Here is an 18,185-nt window from a genome sequence, read left to right as displayed (position 1 = left end):
TACTGCAGTATCTCACCAACATCGGTCTCAAGCAGCTGGTCACTGCACCAACCCACACAGCCGGACATATGCTCTACCCAGTTTTCTCCACCATCAGGAACATCAGCTACAGCCACACCACCAAACTCTCCTGGACCGACCACCACTGCGTGCATCTCACCTACGCCACGCCCACTGTACACCACTGCCCTCATCGCACCCCCTCTCGCAGCCGGGACAAGGCCATTGAAGAACTTGGCATCACCTCCCTCGGGACAACCACTCCGCCAATGCCAACTGATGCCAACACCGCAGCCAACAACCTTCAGCGATGGAAGTCCACACCTGGATGGACGAATCAGCTCTTAAGCTGAACGGCTCTAAGACAGAGATTATGCTGTTAGGGAATAAAGCTCCCTCATTGCCATTGACCTGCTGGCCGAGCTGTATGGGTGATCTCCCCATTATGAAAGAGGAGATTAAGAGCTTGGGGGTCTGGCTGGAACAAGATCTTTCCTTCAGGACCCAAGCCAAAAAAACGGCAGGAGTGTGTTTCGCCCTGCTACGTGCAGCTCGTAAAATCTTTCCGCTTCTCCCCTTTCCTTCGAGGAAGCTGCTGAGTCAGGGGCTTATAACATCTCGCCTTGACTATAGTAATGGCCTTTTTCTGGGTGCCCCTGAATCCACTTTTAATAAATTACAGCAGGTCCAAAACGCGGCGGCCAGATTGCTCATGGGCATTCCCAGAACTGAATCAGCTAGACCCGCCCTCAAGGCGTTGCACTGGTTACCAGTGCGTGAAAGAGTAAAATTCAAGGCACTTTGCATAGCCCACAAAATTCTTCAGGGTACAGGACCACCTATTCTAAGAAATCTAGCAGTGCCTTACAAAGCGAATAGAACGCTGAGATCCGACCAGAAACATCTCCTCCTTGTCCCCAGAGTAAAGAGATCGCGTACGGGCGGGAGAAGATTCTCGGTGAACACAGCTACGCTCTGGAACTCTTTACCTTTAAAACTTAGCGCCGAGACGGTATTTTGCGCTTTCGCAAAGATCTGAAAACGTATCTGTTTCCTGCGTGATTTGTCCTGACTAACTGACTGTTTATCTGTTGAAGTTCTGTTCAAGCGCCGGGATGCCCAAGGGTAGCTGCGCGCTATATACAATTTTAAATAATAAAATAATAATAATCTCCAACTGCGCTGACACTGCCACCCTTCAAGCAGACACCAGGCAACTAACGCACCCCCTATCGCAGCTGGTACAAGGCTATTGAAGAACTTTGCATCACCTCCCTCGGGACAACCACTCCACCAATCCCAACTGATGCCAACACTCCAGCACACAACCTTCAACTACGGATCTCCGACTGCGTTGACACTCTACCACCCCTCAAGCAGAGACCAGGCAACTAACACACCAAGAAAGCAAGCTGGTTCACTCCCGCCCTTCACGTGTCCAGACGTACCTGTCGACAACTCGAGAAGAGATGGAGGAACAACAAAACCAAATAAACCCACACAACCTTCAAATCCGCCATCAACGCACACCACCTCCTCCTTAAAACCACAAAGAAAATGGCCTTCCAAGACAGAGCCAATGCACATAACAGCAAAGAACTCTTCACCATCGGCAAGGAGTTCGCCAGGCCTAAAAGTGAGACCACAGATGTCCCACCCTCCCAAGACCTCTGCAACAAACTTGGCACCTTCTTCCACCACAAGGTCAGGCAGATCTATGACAGCTTCGATGCCCTAGACCCTGCCACTATGCCCGCCACCACCACATGCAATCACAGCACACCCCAACAGACCATGCTCAGATGGACCCCGTTCATAACTGAGGACACGCTCAAGACCATGAAGAGCATTGACTCAGGAGCTACATCAGGTCCTTGCTCGTACCACATCTTCCACAGAGCAGCTGCTGCCATCGCTGCCAGGCTTCGCCCCGCTATCAACTGCTCCATCAAAACCGCCACCTTCCCCGATGACTGGGAATACGCCAAGATCAAACTCCTCCTGAAGAAACTGTCCTCAGACCCCACAGAACTCAAGAACTTCAGGCCCATCTCCCTCCACCCATTCCAGCCAAGGTCATCGAGAAGGCCATCAATGCCCAACTCTCCAAGTTCATCAAAGTAAACCACGTTCTGGACACTTCCCAATATGGCTTCCGAAGCAACCACAGCACGGAGACCGCATTCCTTGCCACTGACGACATCCGCTCCCTCCTCGACCGAGGTGAGACCGCAGTCCTCATCCTACTGGACCTCTAAGCCGCTTACGACACCGTCTCCTACCGCACCCTTATCACAAGACTCTGTGACGCTGGCACCCGCAGCAAGGCACTGGACTGGATCCACTCCTTCCTCACTGGCTGGACACAACGAGTCAAACTAACCTTGTTCCTCTCTAAATCTACAGAGATCAGCTATGGAGTGCCTCAGATTTCCTCCCTGAGCCCCATCCTGTTCAACAGCTACATTGCCCCCCTCGCAGACACAGTCAGAAGCCACGGACTTAACATCATCTCCTATGCTGACGACATCCAGCTGATCTTGTTCCTCACCAACGAACCCACAACCGCCAAAACCAACTTCCGCAGTCGAATGTCCTTGACACCTTCTGATGCAGCCACATCATGCAACACCTTCGATTACTCCACTGGCTCCCGATCAACAAGAAAATCACCTTCAAGCTTCTCACACATGCCTACAAAGCTCTCCACAACATAGGACCAGCATACCTGAACCACCGCCTCGCATTCCACATACCTGCCAGACAACTACGTTCCGCCCATCGCACACTAGCCGCCGTCCCCTGGATCCACAAGACCAGAACCGGAGGAAGTTCCTTGTTCTCGCTCGCCACCAAAGACCTGGAACACCCTGCCCCTTCACCTCAGGCAATCCACGTAGCTGACCTAATTCAAGAAGAACCTCAAGACCTGGCTCTTCGAATGATCCTCCATTCTCAGAAGGACCAGCCGCACCTTGAGACCCTCATGCGTGAGATGTTGTGCTTTACAAACCCCTGATTGATTGATTGATTGGAATCTTTAGAGAAAACCAGAATGATGCCCAAATATAGAACTATAGTTTATAGGAGGGTGGAAAAAATGGCATTCATGAACCGCTGGAATATGAACGGTGATTACAAAGGCCAAAGGGTATTACTTCATATCTGAAATGACTAAAAGCTATTCTAAAACTGGTCTATCACTTGTCTCCAGCCCGTATATGTAATAAAGAGTATGTTCCTCTCATATCTAACTTGGCAAAGATCTCCACTCCATGAAACGCTTCTAGAACATTTCACATCAGAGGTAGAGGATAGTGACATTTTACAGTACCTTGATTTTTAGGTTACAAAAACAATGAAACCCTGGATGGAGAATTAGAAGAGGCAATTAAACCATTATTTAGGGTTATGTTGAGATATTCTTGAGTAGAGAACAAGAATAGTAACTAATGAAATGGGAAACAAGTTCAGTTGATCAGTTGTATGGTCGATTTGGTGATAGTTTATTTCCTCCAGATTCAGAAAAAAACATTTAAAAATGACTGCTGTATTTTAGGAAGGATAGAAATTTGAGGTGCATTTTCAGAATTTAGTTTCATTCTGGATTTCTTTCTTTCCTCACTCATTAGTGCTGTGTATAATGTTTACTGCAAACATCTGTTACTAGGAACAATCTTCTTGCTGACCATTTTATATATGGATTGCCCTTCATAAACCAAATTATTCCCAAGATAATCAGATAACGATGAGCTTCACTTTGATGAAAATTGCCAGAAAACTGCTAACTTTATAATGAGCTAAAATACACATTCGCTAAAACCTTATGTATGAGCCGTAACTAGTCCTGAAGCCAGTAAAGCTTTATTCACAGTATATACTGGACCAGAAGTTTCTTTCTTCATAAGAGAGGATCTTCATTGCCTTCTGCCCAATGAATATTCATACAGATGTTTGAGGATCCACAATCGATAGGAACCAGTACTTGATCATTGTCATTTTGAAAGGATAATCCTCATCATAAACGCATAATGCCAGAAGCATTTGAGGACTCGGAGTTTCATTCTTTGAATCACTCGTCTCTATTCCTGCAAAATACAAAAGTTTACTAGTTTTCCTGCAGCTTCTGGGAATCAGACAGACGAGTGGGACATGAACTAGTAAAATATTCTTTTAACCCACTCTAGAGATATAATCCTAGCTTTCCTCTACTTGACTTTTTATCCTCAGTTAATGGATCCTGAGTATTATTTAATTCTATTGGTTCTTCATCTGGTTCTGTGGTTTTTACTAAAGACTTGAAGAAAAATCTGCCTTGCCTCTGACCAGAAGCAGTGGCTGCTGGGCTGGCTTCTGACCAGGCCCAGCCACCAACACCTATTGCATATTTTTTGCGGGTTTACCCAATGCACTCAAAAGTAGGTCACATGTTATGTAACATTCACAAAACATATACAGTAAACAAAGCGACAGAGAATTATAGGAGACTCCAGTGGGAGAGTAGTCCGATGGAGTCCTTTATTAAGAAAAACAGCCAGCTGACACGTGTTTCATCGCTTTTGCGAATCCTCAGGGCTATATATGGCTGTGTAACAACAAAAGGTCGCTCAGCTGGTGATCATTCCGACCCAGCTGGGCCCGTGACCGTAGGTGATGAGATGACAGGGAGTAGCAGCCTCTCTAACAAGTCGCTGCTATTGTGCAGCCACAGAGTCGGGTGTCGGACTACTCTCCCACTGGAGACTCCTATAATTCTCTGTCGCTTTGTTTATTGTATATGTTTTGTGAATGTTACATAAAATGTGACCTTTGAATTTTGAGTGCATTGGGTAAACCCGCAATCCCTGTAAGTTGGTAGTTTTGCTACCAATAGTTGAGTGGTTCTAGGGCTCTCCACTCACCCAGTTGCACCACCTGATATGTTAACTATTACCTAGTGTGTATACTTTCGGTTGTGCACCCTGTGTTGTTTCTGACAAAAAGCCTTTCAGGTTTCTTCACCTATTGCACATTGACAAAGGGTTGACTTCCCATAATGGGATAGGCACAGGACTTGGCTGAGGCCACCCTCCATTTAGCGTGGTGGCTTCTCCTTTATGGGTATCCATTTGTGGTCAAAATTCATGGAACTCTGCTCCACACCTACGCAGTGGTAAGAAAACTTCAGAATCCTCATGGATTCAGACCTGTCTTGGGCTTTGCAAATCCTGGCTGCCATTAAAGGTTACTTTTTCAACTCTGAGACAAATTATATTTTTCTTAACTTTTCACCATTACATGTTTTAAACACATTTTTATTGGAGTTTTCATTTTGTGGACAATGCTTTGCTTAAAATCAGTTATACAACAATATAAGGCAGCACTTGGATACCAAAGAAGGAAAAATAAAAAAACCCAACAAATAGGGGGATAGGACCCATCTCCAGTCCAGTATTAGTAAAGCCAGGTACTACATATGTTGGGCAAAGCATGCAGAAGATACAATCTGATGTAATAAAGTGTATGGATATGTCGTCTGAACACAAGATGAACATGAAGATAGCAATCATAGTTGGTCAAAGCAATAACACAATAATGGTCCTGGGCCTGATCCCAGTGTGTAGTGGATAACTGAGTAAAATGTCATATAGTGCATGCATACGCTAGTTGTGTGCCTGGCTGCTGTCCAGACCACCAGTGGGGTGGGGAAGGCACTAGGCAGGAGGTGGTTGGAGAGGTAGTTGGAATCAGTAGTGGTAGCAGGTCCATGTAAATGGACATTCACATATACTGAACATTGTTAACCCCAACAACGTCATGATGGAAGAAAGTATGCTAGCCGAAAAATCCAGCTGCTCAAGTAATGATGGAATGAGAAAGGTGACCGGGCATCTGATGGCTCAGGACCTGGAGACAACTACCAGATCACCTGATTGACTAATATGGTGATTGGCCAAGCAGTTTGTCATCCAGTTCTATAGTAACTATCACCCTTCCGGGGATCTAGAGAAAATTGACAATAAAACGTTCTGGTTGTGGCACTGGTGGACTTTTTTTTATTGTTTATAAGAGCTCCTATGAATTGTAATTTTCTTTTTGAATAAAAAGGTACATCAATTGCATACCTTTTTTTAATACAATTTATGTAATGGTAGGTGAGAAATAGTACACGAATAAGAAAGATGTTCTGCTTCTTCTTTGTAATCTACTCTAATGTTGAGAACTACCACATCTTAAGTGGCAACAACTATTACTACTGCATAGGAGTCCTAAAAATTAAACCTATATTCAGCACCAACTCCTCTGCACATTAGGGAGCTGACAGCCCTCGTACCAAAAATAAACAAGTAATTAAAGTGAGTTGAAATTTCATAATTTTCAGTACACATTTCAATATGAAGGCAGTTTCGCATCTCTTGAGATTCCTTTCTTTTTCAATAGTTATTCCATTAAGGGAAAACATCCCATTTATCACTGTAGATTGTTTGTTAATTGGATTCCACTAAAGCCTGCAAATCGTTGATAAACAAAATAATGAAATGTGGTGCCTTCGCAAGTAGAACCATATTTTCAAGTGTTTAAAAATATTGAATACATCTTGTTGTCTTACCTCTTTCACTACGAGTGCCATGGAGTCAAACATTACAAAGACCTCAGTACGGAAAACATATAGTTACTTTATACTCTCAACTTTAGGCAATACAATTGCAAACAGGTCTGAATCAAGGATAGTACTTAAAAACACTGGAGTTAGCACATCACTAAAGGGACCTTAGGTGAGAAGATATGATTGTAGCAGGGATGATAAATGGCAAAGAAAATGAAAAGCTTTACAAATATGGTTCTCTGCTTACCACCAACTGCAATACAACTATACCATTTTTAATGCAGTTGCATTTGTGTAACGCTTTATGTCCCTGGTGAGGAGCAGAGGGGTACTGACGGATGGGTAGCATGCCAAACATATGTGTGAGAGCTTGATTGGAAGAGTGCTGAATTTCAGTTTGGCCTATTTGGGAAGCATGTTGGTGTCATTCATGTGTGACCAGAGTGGTTCTCCTATCCAGTATCAGGTCACAGCACGTAACAGTGTAAAGGGGAGACGAGTGAGAGATAAGGTGCACACACTTTGCACTGGCAGATTCTTGAGAATTACTATGTGGATCTCCATTCAATCCTCTCAGAGTGAGAGCAGAGCCGCCCAGTCAGTAGCAGGGTACAACAGTCATGACAAATGTTCTATATAATCTCTAGAGAGATAAATAAGGAACACACCTTGTTGAGCTGTATACAGCCACCCATAAAAAGCACATTTACATTTTGGGAGCCCCTCCATGAGTGACTTGGAGAACTCCTGCAGAGGAGAGCCACAATCACAATGGACTCCCATTAGGTGTCATTCCAAAGTGCTGGAGGAGCCATACATAGACTTGAGCTTTTTGGAGGTGACCAGATTAGTAGTTTAAAAGGGCTACTCCACACCCAGGATTAGGGTATTCTAAGACAAACACTAGGTAGATGGCGCAATTGATAGAGAAAAAAGTGGACATGCACTTGCTATAGCAGGCAATAGAAATGATTTAGAGGACCAGACTAGTAAACATAGTGACAACCCACTGCATGCAAAATATAAAGGTAGCGACCACGATTGGTCTGAAGAGGCAGTTCATAAATGTTCTAATGTGTCCACCCAGAAGTGACAGGCCACAACCCTCTTTGTGCATAGGACAGATCACACCTTCATAATGATCTAGAATACTGCAGGAGTTAGGAGGTGTGGGTACATGTATGCAGAAGTTACAGTTTCCCGCATGTAATGCTCTTTACGGATTATCCCGAAGCGACAGAGGAAAAATGCCCAGCCTGCACTACACATATGCAGAGATTACAGTTATGTGCACTTAATGCTCTGTGAGTTCTACCCAAAGGCAACCGCAAACTGGTAGGGTTACATGCAGCCAGTGTAAATACTACATATGGACAACCCAGGAGAAAAAGAATAGTAGCTCATGGCATATACTGGTCAGCTAGAGTAAATGCCCTATTTAAGTAATTCTTGTAGATGTATTTTCTTTCCTGGGACTGCTCTCAGGGGTTAATATTTTTTCACTCAAAGTCAGAGTAGTTATGCTTTATTAGTTAGAGAAGAGATAGGCTTTTACTTCCTTCCTTAAATTTAGATGGCGTTTCTGGTTTGCTTTTTAGGAAGTTCCAAGGTTTTTCCTCCTGTACTATACCCCTTGTTCCACCAATGTTTTTCTTCGAGGATGGGATGGTAGTGGGGGGGCTAGTGTACTGCAGACTGGTCTGTTTTGTGAGTATTTTGGAATTTACTTGTAGGGACAAATGCCTTTACTTTGGGTGGCCTTGTGAGTGATGCACGCCTTAAATGCAGAGAAACAAGACTTAGGTAGTCACTGAAGCATGAAGTTCTAGTGATGAATTCTCATCAACAAAAATGTAGAACTGTCTTCCTGCAGCATTTTATGCTCTTCAGAATATGCAAAGTAAATGGCGTGGTGCCTCGAGGTACAGGTCATTTGTGCTTTCAATACTCAACATCACAAGTGTGATATTGGCCCACAGTTTCTGCCGGTACCCTACATGTGGGAATATGCATCGCAGTAGTCACATTGAATAGATACCACTTCTTGTGACTTGATTCACTTGAAGGATCAAGGATGGGTTGGAATCCATAATCACCTTGAGATTTCTTAATTCCTTTAATGTTGCTAGTGGGAGTCTACAGGTAAATTAGTCGAGTGGTTGTAGGATGATAGTTACTGGATTGTCCACAAGTCAGGATCCTGGTTTTGGAGAAGTTCAGTTTAAGATAATTAAGAATCATCAACAGCAGAAAAACAGTGGTCAAGTCTTAACAACTCTAGATCCTTAGGATTTTCCAGTTTCAGTATTATTTGTGTGTCATCTTATTAACAGTAGCAAGTTACAATTAAGGAGCTTAAAAAATCTGGAAAGGGGTGAGGTAAAGTTATAACAGAAACTTTAAGATGGTGGGGGCTGACTGAGGCTTAGGGAACTCAAAAGTGTGTAGTCAAAGGAGTTGAGGATAATAGAGTAGTAAGATAATACTCAGCCTACCTTGGAGCTAGGAGGAAATTTATTTCAGAATACTTGTGTGGGCTGAGCTCTTTTAGTCTCCGTAGTAAAGTCTGGTGGTGGCCAGCATAAAAATCTGCTAACAGGTCAATCAGTAATAGTGCTTGTGTCCTGTTTCTGTTCACTGTTAAATTCAGATCATTCCAATTAAAATATCAGTGTGGATTCAGTGTCTCTGCCTTGGCAGAGCTCTGCTGAATAGAAAAAGAGTAAACTGATTGAAGGTGAAGACTGGATGTGGAAGTTATTTCAGTTTTCATAGGAATAGATCATTAGAGAGTAAACTGATTGAAACTAAAGACTGGAAGGGGAAGCTATTTAAGTTTTCATAGGAATAGATCATTAGAAATCAATCTGTTGAAGGAAATCTTGTGTTTGGAGGGAATTGTCTGCGAGTTGTTGAATATGTTTTTTGTTGCAGAGGCATCTGATGTAGCAAAGCAAGGTGAAGATTTGTACTAGAGATGGGTCTGAAGGATGAAGTGTTTGCCTTGACCAGTTCATTGAATTCTCATCTGAGAGCTGTCTCAAAGATGTCATTTCCACTACACTCCAATTTCGTACCTGGTCTTCTTTCATGCTGCACAAATTACATTTAGTGGCCCTCTGCTGGAGCAGCACTTCTGCTCCTTATGATGTAGTCTACTCCCCTTTCCAGGCAAGGCGCAACGGCCCTGCAGGATGGCAGAAGACACCACTCCTTTACCGACTACTATAGGACCCAAATCTGACTCTCCCTCCCTACTATAATAACAGCTCGTCTCCACTTCCAGTGCTGCAACCTACACTGTGGAACACTAAACACTCCAAGAGCCCTTGTTGCTCGCCGCCATCTTGAATACCTCTAGATCCAAAAATGGTCTGGATCACTTGTTCCAGGATTTCTCACCTTCTTGTGTGTCCGTCCTGAGACATCAAGTCATACTCCGTGATTGGGCAGCTGTTTCAGCCCCAATAAATGAGCATACAGGAGCCTGTTTTGAGGTTCCAACACCTCTAACTAGCTCAAGATTGGAGCTGTGCCAAAGCACTCAAATATAGTAACCATACTGGCACCTAGCTGGCTTCACTAGTGGGAAACCTCTTTTTTGGTCTGCCCCCTCTATAGATACTGCCCCTAAAGCCTTTAATAACTCACCAAAGATTACTTTGTTTGCCTTAGGGGAGTGGAAATAATACCCAACTTGTGGAGTTTTTCCAGAGTTAGTGCCACGCATCTTGCACTTTAAGGTCGGGCCCAGTTAGATGTCACTAACGTGCCTGCCCAGCCTCTGAACTGCTGGTTCCAGTGACACACTTCCTCCTCCTTGCCAACTGGTCTTGTGTTACTGTTATGTCATCTATGTAGAGAGATAACACTAGAGTAACACAAGAACAGTCACATACCAGTCCCGGACACGGACTGGTGGTGGCTGGGTAGTTGAGCAGATCATGTGTGTGATTTGGGAAGCCAGTATAGGTCAGAGACAACAGGAAGTTTAGTAAGGAGGATACCCAACATAAAATAAACGCCCACAGGCTTGCATTAAAAAGCAGGCGTGCCTGGCCATAAAGTGCAAAATGACATGTGGCCCTAACTCTGGTGCCCAGAAATCAATCTACTTACTGCCCAATTGTTCTTTCTCCAGTACATCTACAACAGATTAAAGATTTCGAATAAAGCAAATTTCTTCTTTATGTTTCTGGGTCTCCATTTGTACTTTCTGCTATTGTGGGCCACCCAGCAGATTCTGTATTCTGATCTGGCATTCAGTTTTTTCAATGGACTTTCCCACACCTAGCGTTGAGGGTGCGAAGAGAGCGCGTGAATCTTACATTGTGTTAGCTGGTCAAGCCATCTGGAGAGATTTGTATTTGACCATGCATTCCCCTTCAATCCAAATTCTTCTCCACAACACAGTACATCCTTCCTACCTTTCTTTCTCTAACCATTGTGACTTATACCTCACTTATGCCCAGGTCAAACTTTGTTAATGGACTATGTTTACCTAAGACAAGACCTTTTTAATTGGTACCAGATAAAGAGTGCAAGAACATCAGGACCATTAGTCGAAGGAGACTGCATCTTGAGCTGAAGACATCTGCTCTGATATATTAGAGCCTAATCCTGGGATGAAACTATTCAGAGGAGGTAGTTATGTCTCAAAGGCACTTATCTTAGAAGCTAAAATTCGAATACCCTCAGCACCAATAAGAAGCACAATGTCAGTTCTCCTCATGATAGACTGTGAAGATGAAAGGGAATAAAACAAGGTGCCAACAATGGGTACTCACACAAATGGAAGAGTGGCGAATGTCTAAAGCGTAACTCTCCTCTGCAGGGTGCACTTGCAATCGAATGAGCTTGTTGAGGTCATCGCCTTGGATTCCCAGGTCATGCAGGCCATGCATCCCCTTGCTCTCCGTTTTCAGTGTTTCTAAAATACTGGTGGAGTAAAACACAGACCAACAATGAACAAACATGCAAATCGCTAAATGAATGTTTATAAAGTACAGAAAAGTGAAATAGTTCATTGCCACTTAGCCTTTGTTTGACTGAGGGCCACATCCAGAAACCCCACTGCATTAAGACAACAATGTGGTGATTAGCTAAAATAAAATTCCCTCCAACCTCATTTAAAAATCGGAATGTTATAATTTACTGGAAATGTTTTGTCGCTTTTCTATGACCTGCAGTATCAATGGTTAATGAAATAATAACCAAGTTAAAAATAACCTAAACCTCCATGGAAGTTGGAGAAAAGGATCCCCACAATCTGGTTTCACGTTCTGAAAATGCAACTTAAAAAAAGACGATAAATGTTGCTTTTGATACTAACTGTTGTATAGAAATAACAACGCTGCCTTTGCAGTTCTAATGTCACCATCAGCAATCAAGAGTTTTATGAATTTGCAACACTGCCTACCTACAAAAGAACAAATAGTTACAAAATGGGGCTTTTACGTAACGAGGCTTTGCAGTACCTCAATGCCAAGCAACATGCTTCAATAGTTAGCCCACAATGAGCCTCCGAATTTAAAACGTAGGTAAACACTGTACTTCAGCCTCCAGGGTAGCCAGTAAATACAATTATACATGCTAACGATGAGCAAGTTGGTTGCAGTCGTTTTCGACCACAGTAAAGGGTCATATCGAGATAAAACTCTGATCTAAAACTGCCCATTGTATACGTACCGTTCACAATTGGCCGGGGTGGAGTAAAATAAAATATTTCTGGGACCCGGTAAATACGAACACAGTGGAGTGAGATATTTATTAAGTCCTTAAAAAACTCAAATCCAGATTTCAGACTCACAAACAGGGCGTGACATGCGGAATTCAGGGCCTCCTGTACAGCATCACTAATTTCCAAGGAAATGTCGGGCATTTTTCCAGGAGAGACTTTCTGAAATTGAACTGGCGACTACTGTGCAGGTGCGAAATTTATCACTCCTGATAATTATAGGGTGTGATAAACCCATTACTCAAAATTCTGACACCTCTCTCTCTCTCTCTCTCTGATGGGTTTCTCGCTACTTTTCCGCCACCCTCCCTCTCCTACACTCTCCCTTGGAGCCTCCCCGTGCCTGCTTCAATTAACCTCAGGGAGCTGGAGGTTATAGACATAGGCACCAGGGGCCGGCCCGATTGATCAAAACCGGCCTCCAAGGGCTCCAAGCGGCCCACCAGGGAAATGCCCAGTGGAATAAAAGGCCTGTCCAGCCATGGATGTAAACGAAGTCGAAAAGCGTTACTGCCCATCTGAAACCAGATGAATGCAAACTATTCTAATAGGTAGGTGCATATAACAGCACGTCTTGATTAATCTTGAATCTTAGGACACGAGACGTGCTGTGAAGCGTGATTGCATGGAACTTGAGATATATTGTAAATGTACATGTGCACCCCATAATTCTATGGAGAGTATTATTAAACCTTGCAATGCAGTCCTTACCTGAAAGGATTTAGAACATCCAAGTCAATTTGCAGGCCATTTATAAACAAGCCTGCTTCTCCGGCCTGCATTCCCAGTGTCTCTGCAAAATGCTGGTGGGAGAGAACAAAAGATCTCGTTACTCTAGTGACTCACATCTTCGCTGAAGTGCTTGTGTACCAGTGCATCTCAAACTGAAGACAATTTGGCCAAAATTATGTATAATCATTTCTCAATAAACAGAAAAATGTCGGAAAAGCAGACAAAAAAAACAGAAACGTCATCAAAAAAACATTATTCACCTCATGCATAGTCCACATAATACAGAGCATCTATATATAGTCTTTTTGCCGCATTACCATAGTACTCTTTACAAGCCCCAGCTGAATGCTACTGCGCATGTCTGAGGAAATGCAGCATTCTACATGTAAAAGCCAAACTCAAAACCGTCACCAGAAACTGTTGCAACGTATGTAGATCATCTCAGCTGTAACCATGAGCATCGTAACAACTCACAATTAAGGGAACCAATCTAAAGGACAAATATATGTTAGAGGAGGCGACAAGGTAGGACAAGACCTTATTTTCAGACAGTATAGTTGCCAAAACTGATAATCAGTGGTATCCAGAAAACATGCCTTTCAGTGGAAAAAAATAGAGGGGCAGTAAAAGATAGAGGTAAGTCTCACAGATGACACAGTGGCATATCACTGATTACATGAGACTTGGATTATTGTGGATGAGTTGACTTGGTAAAATGGGGATATTTAATAAATGAGCTAAAATCTGAAGAATGAGGTTTGAGATAACTTCTGAATGGAAATAGGTTAGTCATTAGAATGATATAGTCTTGGATCAATTTCTGCAGTCTCGGAGGAAGGCAAGAGAAGGCCAATTAAGATGTCTTGGATTATTTTTTGTTTTTGGGAATTTCAACCATTGGACTGTTTCTGCAGCAAGTTCTCTTTTGACCTTCCGTAAATTGGAGCTTGATCTTTAGACGATCCTGAAATTTGGTGTCTATCATTTTGTGGTTAATGCACACTATCTAGAATTCAATTCTAGCTTCAAGTGGAAGCTCATGAATATTTCTTAGGATTGGGGGATGCAATCAGATTTCTTTGATCATGTAACTAGTCTGCCGGCTACATGAAGGATAGCTCAAAGAGGCGCAGCAGAATATTTTCGATGACCTAGGAGGATAGGCCTTTCTTAATACAGAGAATAAAGTAATAAAAGTCTCTATTGCTGAGTTAAAGTCAGTATGAGGAATGGAGTATTTCAGCTTCCTCAGCGGATGTAGAGGGAAGAAACACATTTTGTCAGCTCAGTGATGTGGTCATTTGGAAAGAGGGTTTGGTCTATGGAGGAGCTGAGTGATTTCACGCATGGGTCAAGGGATGGGCACTGCCGGAGACCGCGAGAGAGAATGATATCTCGCTAGTTATTCTATCATAGAATACTTGAGATTTATTGAACTGGATGGGCCTGACACCAAAAGGCAAAGCCGATAGTCATCAGCATACTGATGAATGAGGATATCTTTAGCTTGAAAACGTGTGGCCTGGAGTTCAATATATAGAATCAATTGAAATGCCTGAGCGTTGAGAAATACCACTTCTCACTGGAAATTATGGCAATCTGAATTAATGCGCATTAGGGTCTTTAAGAGAGGAACAATTTAAACCAGATCAGAACAGTACCTTCTATTCCCATTCTTGAGTTAAGGATCTGAAGGAGTGAATGGTGGTCTAGAGTACTGCATGCTGGTGAAAGAGCTGGAAGTAGCAGTAAATCCAGCACTATAATTCATCCTCTCCACGTGCATTTCCTACTGCTTTTCTTTGCCCTCAGATCTCTCTGTCTTTCATCTCACTTAGCAAGTGTATGTATGTATGTATGTATGTATGTATGTATGTATGTATGTATGTATTTTAATGCTTATTAAGCGCAGCTGTCACCCAGCGGGTATGCTGGCGCTGAGTGGAGCTCTAAAAACCTCAAAACCCTTTGCAATCATTATCCGTTCTGCCTTTTCACCGGCAATTAGAAAAACAGCATTTGTAAAGGCAATATGTTTGATGTACTGGTTGTAGTTAGCTGACGAACCTGCAGTTCGCTGGAAATAAACAAAGTGGCAGTGGATAAACCGGATTAACATCACCTTCCAAAATGCATTCAGAGCAGATCACATTCATGGTACATATCTATTTCATAGGATCTAGATTCCATCAACAGGAAGAGGGTTCTAGCTCAGTACGCATACACAGCCTTCCTGATTAAAATCACAGTGTGGCCAAAGTCTGGCTTTATAACGATAATCTAAGTACATTGATTGGCAATTCAGTACGTGAGGTCTGGTGAGTGGCTGAATGCAAGTATCTGTCACTGTTGATGGATGGGTGACTGAGTGCATGGATGAGTCAATAGTAGCACCACAGACTTTTTCACATCCCGTCCACATACCCACATATACAAGCTTTTAATCAGTGAAGAGCCAGTGCAAAAAATATCAGATGTTTTGGTGTTGGGCTACTTATTTTATACAGAGTCACGCGCCGCCTTCCTTTAGGACACATTAATTTGTGTGTGTTATTTGTTTCATTGTGTGCTTAAATATCATAATGTTTTGCAAGATGTTGGGGCAACACTTATATAATGTAAACATAAGGAATGAGTGCTTATGATAAAATAAAATAAATGTGGTCCAACGCGTGATACCAATGAATGAAAAAAGATTATGCATTTCACCCATGTGATGAATATAAAAGACTCAATAAAAATATTTTGAAAACTTGTGCATTTTTCTTTCAAGGATGGTTTGAAGAATTATACATTTATACATTTAATGAAAGGACAAAGTACTCCACGCTAAAGGAGAAAAGTCAGCAGAATTACGACAGAATAGAAAATAGAATAATATTTTTAAATACTTTCACAGTCAACAAACTCGTAAGCACAGTAGACAGTTTAAATTTAAAAAAAACTACCACAACTGGGGGCATATTATCAAGAAGGGTTTGAAATGCATTGTAAAATAAAGTGCGTCACCAAATGGGCTACATACATGGTGAGGGTATCGTAACGTCACATAGAAAAAACAAGCCAATCAACATTAGGATCAGGAAGGTAGAGTTAACCACACAACAGCCAATCAAATGTTTTTCAAAATCTGCGCAAGGAAAGGGATTGGTCAGTTTCAGGATGTGCTTGAGTTCGGGAATGCACGGTTGAGGTAGAGTATTTTTAGTCGAGCCTTAAATTCTGGAAAGGAAGGGGTAGTTCTGATGTCCACAGGGATGGAGTTCCAGATTTTTGGAGCGTTGCCTGCAAAAGAGCGGGCTGCGTTTTTTTGTTTCCGTGTTTCCATTGGGATGAGCTTAGCGCATTACCAGCAGCGCTTTACTCGCAGCGCGACCTGCCAGCAGCTATCTGTAATTTTTAAAATCGCCCGTTTTGGTCATTTTGTTTTAATTTGATTTCAAGCCTTTACCTTGTTTTTAAAATTGCCGGCCACGCATACTTGCATTTCAGCCCCTCTCTCCCGCACTCTAATTGGTGAATCACCGCACTTGGCGGGTCCCGCGTCCACGTCTTGTTGGCGGCCATCTTAGTTTGGGGGGTTGCTTGCACGATCTAGTCCTCTCTCTAGGAGGCGAGCAGTGCATAAATTGAGGCAAACTTCGTCAGCTCGCTCTCTACAGCTTAGCGCATTACCAGCAGCGCTTTACTCGCAGCGCGACCTGCCAGCAGCTATCTGTAATTTTTAAAATCGCCCGTTTTGGTCATTTTGTTTTAATTTGATTTCAAGCCTTTACCTTGTTTTTAAAATTGCCGGCCACGCATACTTGCATTTCAGCCCCTCTCTCCCGCACTCTAATTGGTGAATCACCGCACTTGGCGGGTCCCGCGTCCACGTCTTGTTGGCGGCCATCTTAGTTTGGGGGGTTGCTTGCACGCTCTAGTCCTCTCTCTAGGAGGCGAGCAGTACATAAATTGAGCCATGCTTACGCGCAGCGGTCACGCGCTGCGGGGACGCCAGATTGACGCCGGAGTTACGCCAGAGTTCAGCCCGTCTGCGCCCGTCCGCGCTGAGGACGGGCTGCAGGTCGGGCTGGACCTGGTCTCCGCTCCTTTGTTCCCTGGTAAGACTTTCATGCGCTATGCATCATCTTCGCTTCTGGCTCTTAGACCTCCCGCATGCCCCTTTCTACATCGTCTTACTCCGCTAGGGCTATTACATTCTCGCTGCTGTATGGCCTGCTCCTCCTCTTTCCATCCCCTTGTTACCTGTTCTATCAGCCCTTGTCCCTCCTCCCCAAGGTCCACTATCTCTCACAATACGGGGTTTCTATTAAATGCGCGCTCGTTAATTAAACATAATCTTGCCTTTCACGATTTTGTGGATGAAAGGCAGCCAGACTGGGTATTTATTACAGAGACCTGGGCTACTGACTCCTCTGGTCACGACCTTCTTCTAGCCATCCCTGAGGGCTATTCTCTACATAGGCTTGACAGACCTAAACGTAGAGGAGGAGGTATTGCTATTCTTTGTAAATCCTCCTTGCTATGTACGGTTAATCCACTCTCCTCGCCCCAAGATCGCTTTGAAGCCCTGTACTTCTGTATTACATGTACCCCTTCAGTCTCCTTTACGGGTATATTGATCTACAGGCCGCCTGGTCATAGAGCTAATTTTGCCTCGGACATATTGAGGATCCTTGAACCCTACTTTGGAAAGCCCTCCTTCACCATTTTAGGTGACCTCAATTTCTATCTTGATGAGGTCCACTCTAAGGACACGTCATCATTGGTTGAATCTCTCAGAGCTTGTGATCTTATTCAGCTTGTTACCAAGGCCACTCATACAGCAGGTCACATCCTTGACGGGGTTTTCTCTAATGATCTAAAACTCTCCAGCGGTACACCTTTACCGTTGGTGTGGACTGATCATTTTGCGGTTCCTCTCTATTTAGCCTTTCCCACTTCTAATTCTACTAAGAAGGGGACTACCCCTTTCGTTTCTAGAAGAAATTTTAGAAACCTTACGAATGAGGCCTTTGCCCCTTTCATTCCTACACCAGAGGCTCTCTCCCTAAAAGACGCGGATGAGGCAGCACACGATCTGTAGGATTCCATCACCAATGCAGTAGAAAAACTTGCCCCCGCATC

At 43.4% G+C, this 18,185-nt stretch overlaps 1 protein-coding gene across 2 annotated transcripts in view; it reads right to left on the bottom strand.

Annotated features, from left to right (window-relative positions):
* Positions 1–18,185, bottom strand: part of UGGT2 (UDP-glucose glycoprotein glucosyltransferase 2) — a 1,586,510-nt gene that overhangs the window by 1,031,215 nt on the left and 537,110 nt on the right. For both annotated transcript variants that reach the window (XM_078657956.1, XM_078657957.1), the window contains exons 11-12: positions 13,035–13,126; positions 11,374–11,524 (exon numbers count right to left, since the gene is read on the bottom strand). In XM_078657956.1, the coding sequence (XP_078514082.1) occupies positions 11,374–11,524; positions 13,035–13,126 (243 nt within the window). The remainder of the gene's footprint in view (positions 1–11,373; positions 11,525–13,034; positions 13,127–18,185) is intronic.

This window comes from Lissotriton helveticus, chromosome 8 (genome assembly GCF_964261635.1).
Source record: "Lissotriton helveticus chromosome 8, aLisHel1.1, whole genome shotgun sequence".
In the NCBI taxonomy this organism is placed as follows: Eukaryota; Metazoa; Chordata; class Amphibia; order Caudata; family Salamandridae; genus Lissotriton; species Lissotriton helveticus.
Note: the sequence above shows the minus strand (reverse complement) of the source record. Positions and strands in the feature narration are given on the sequence as shown.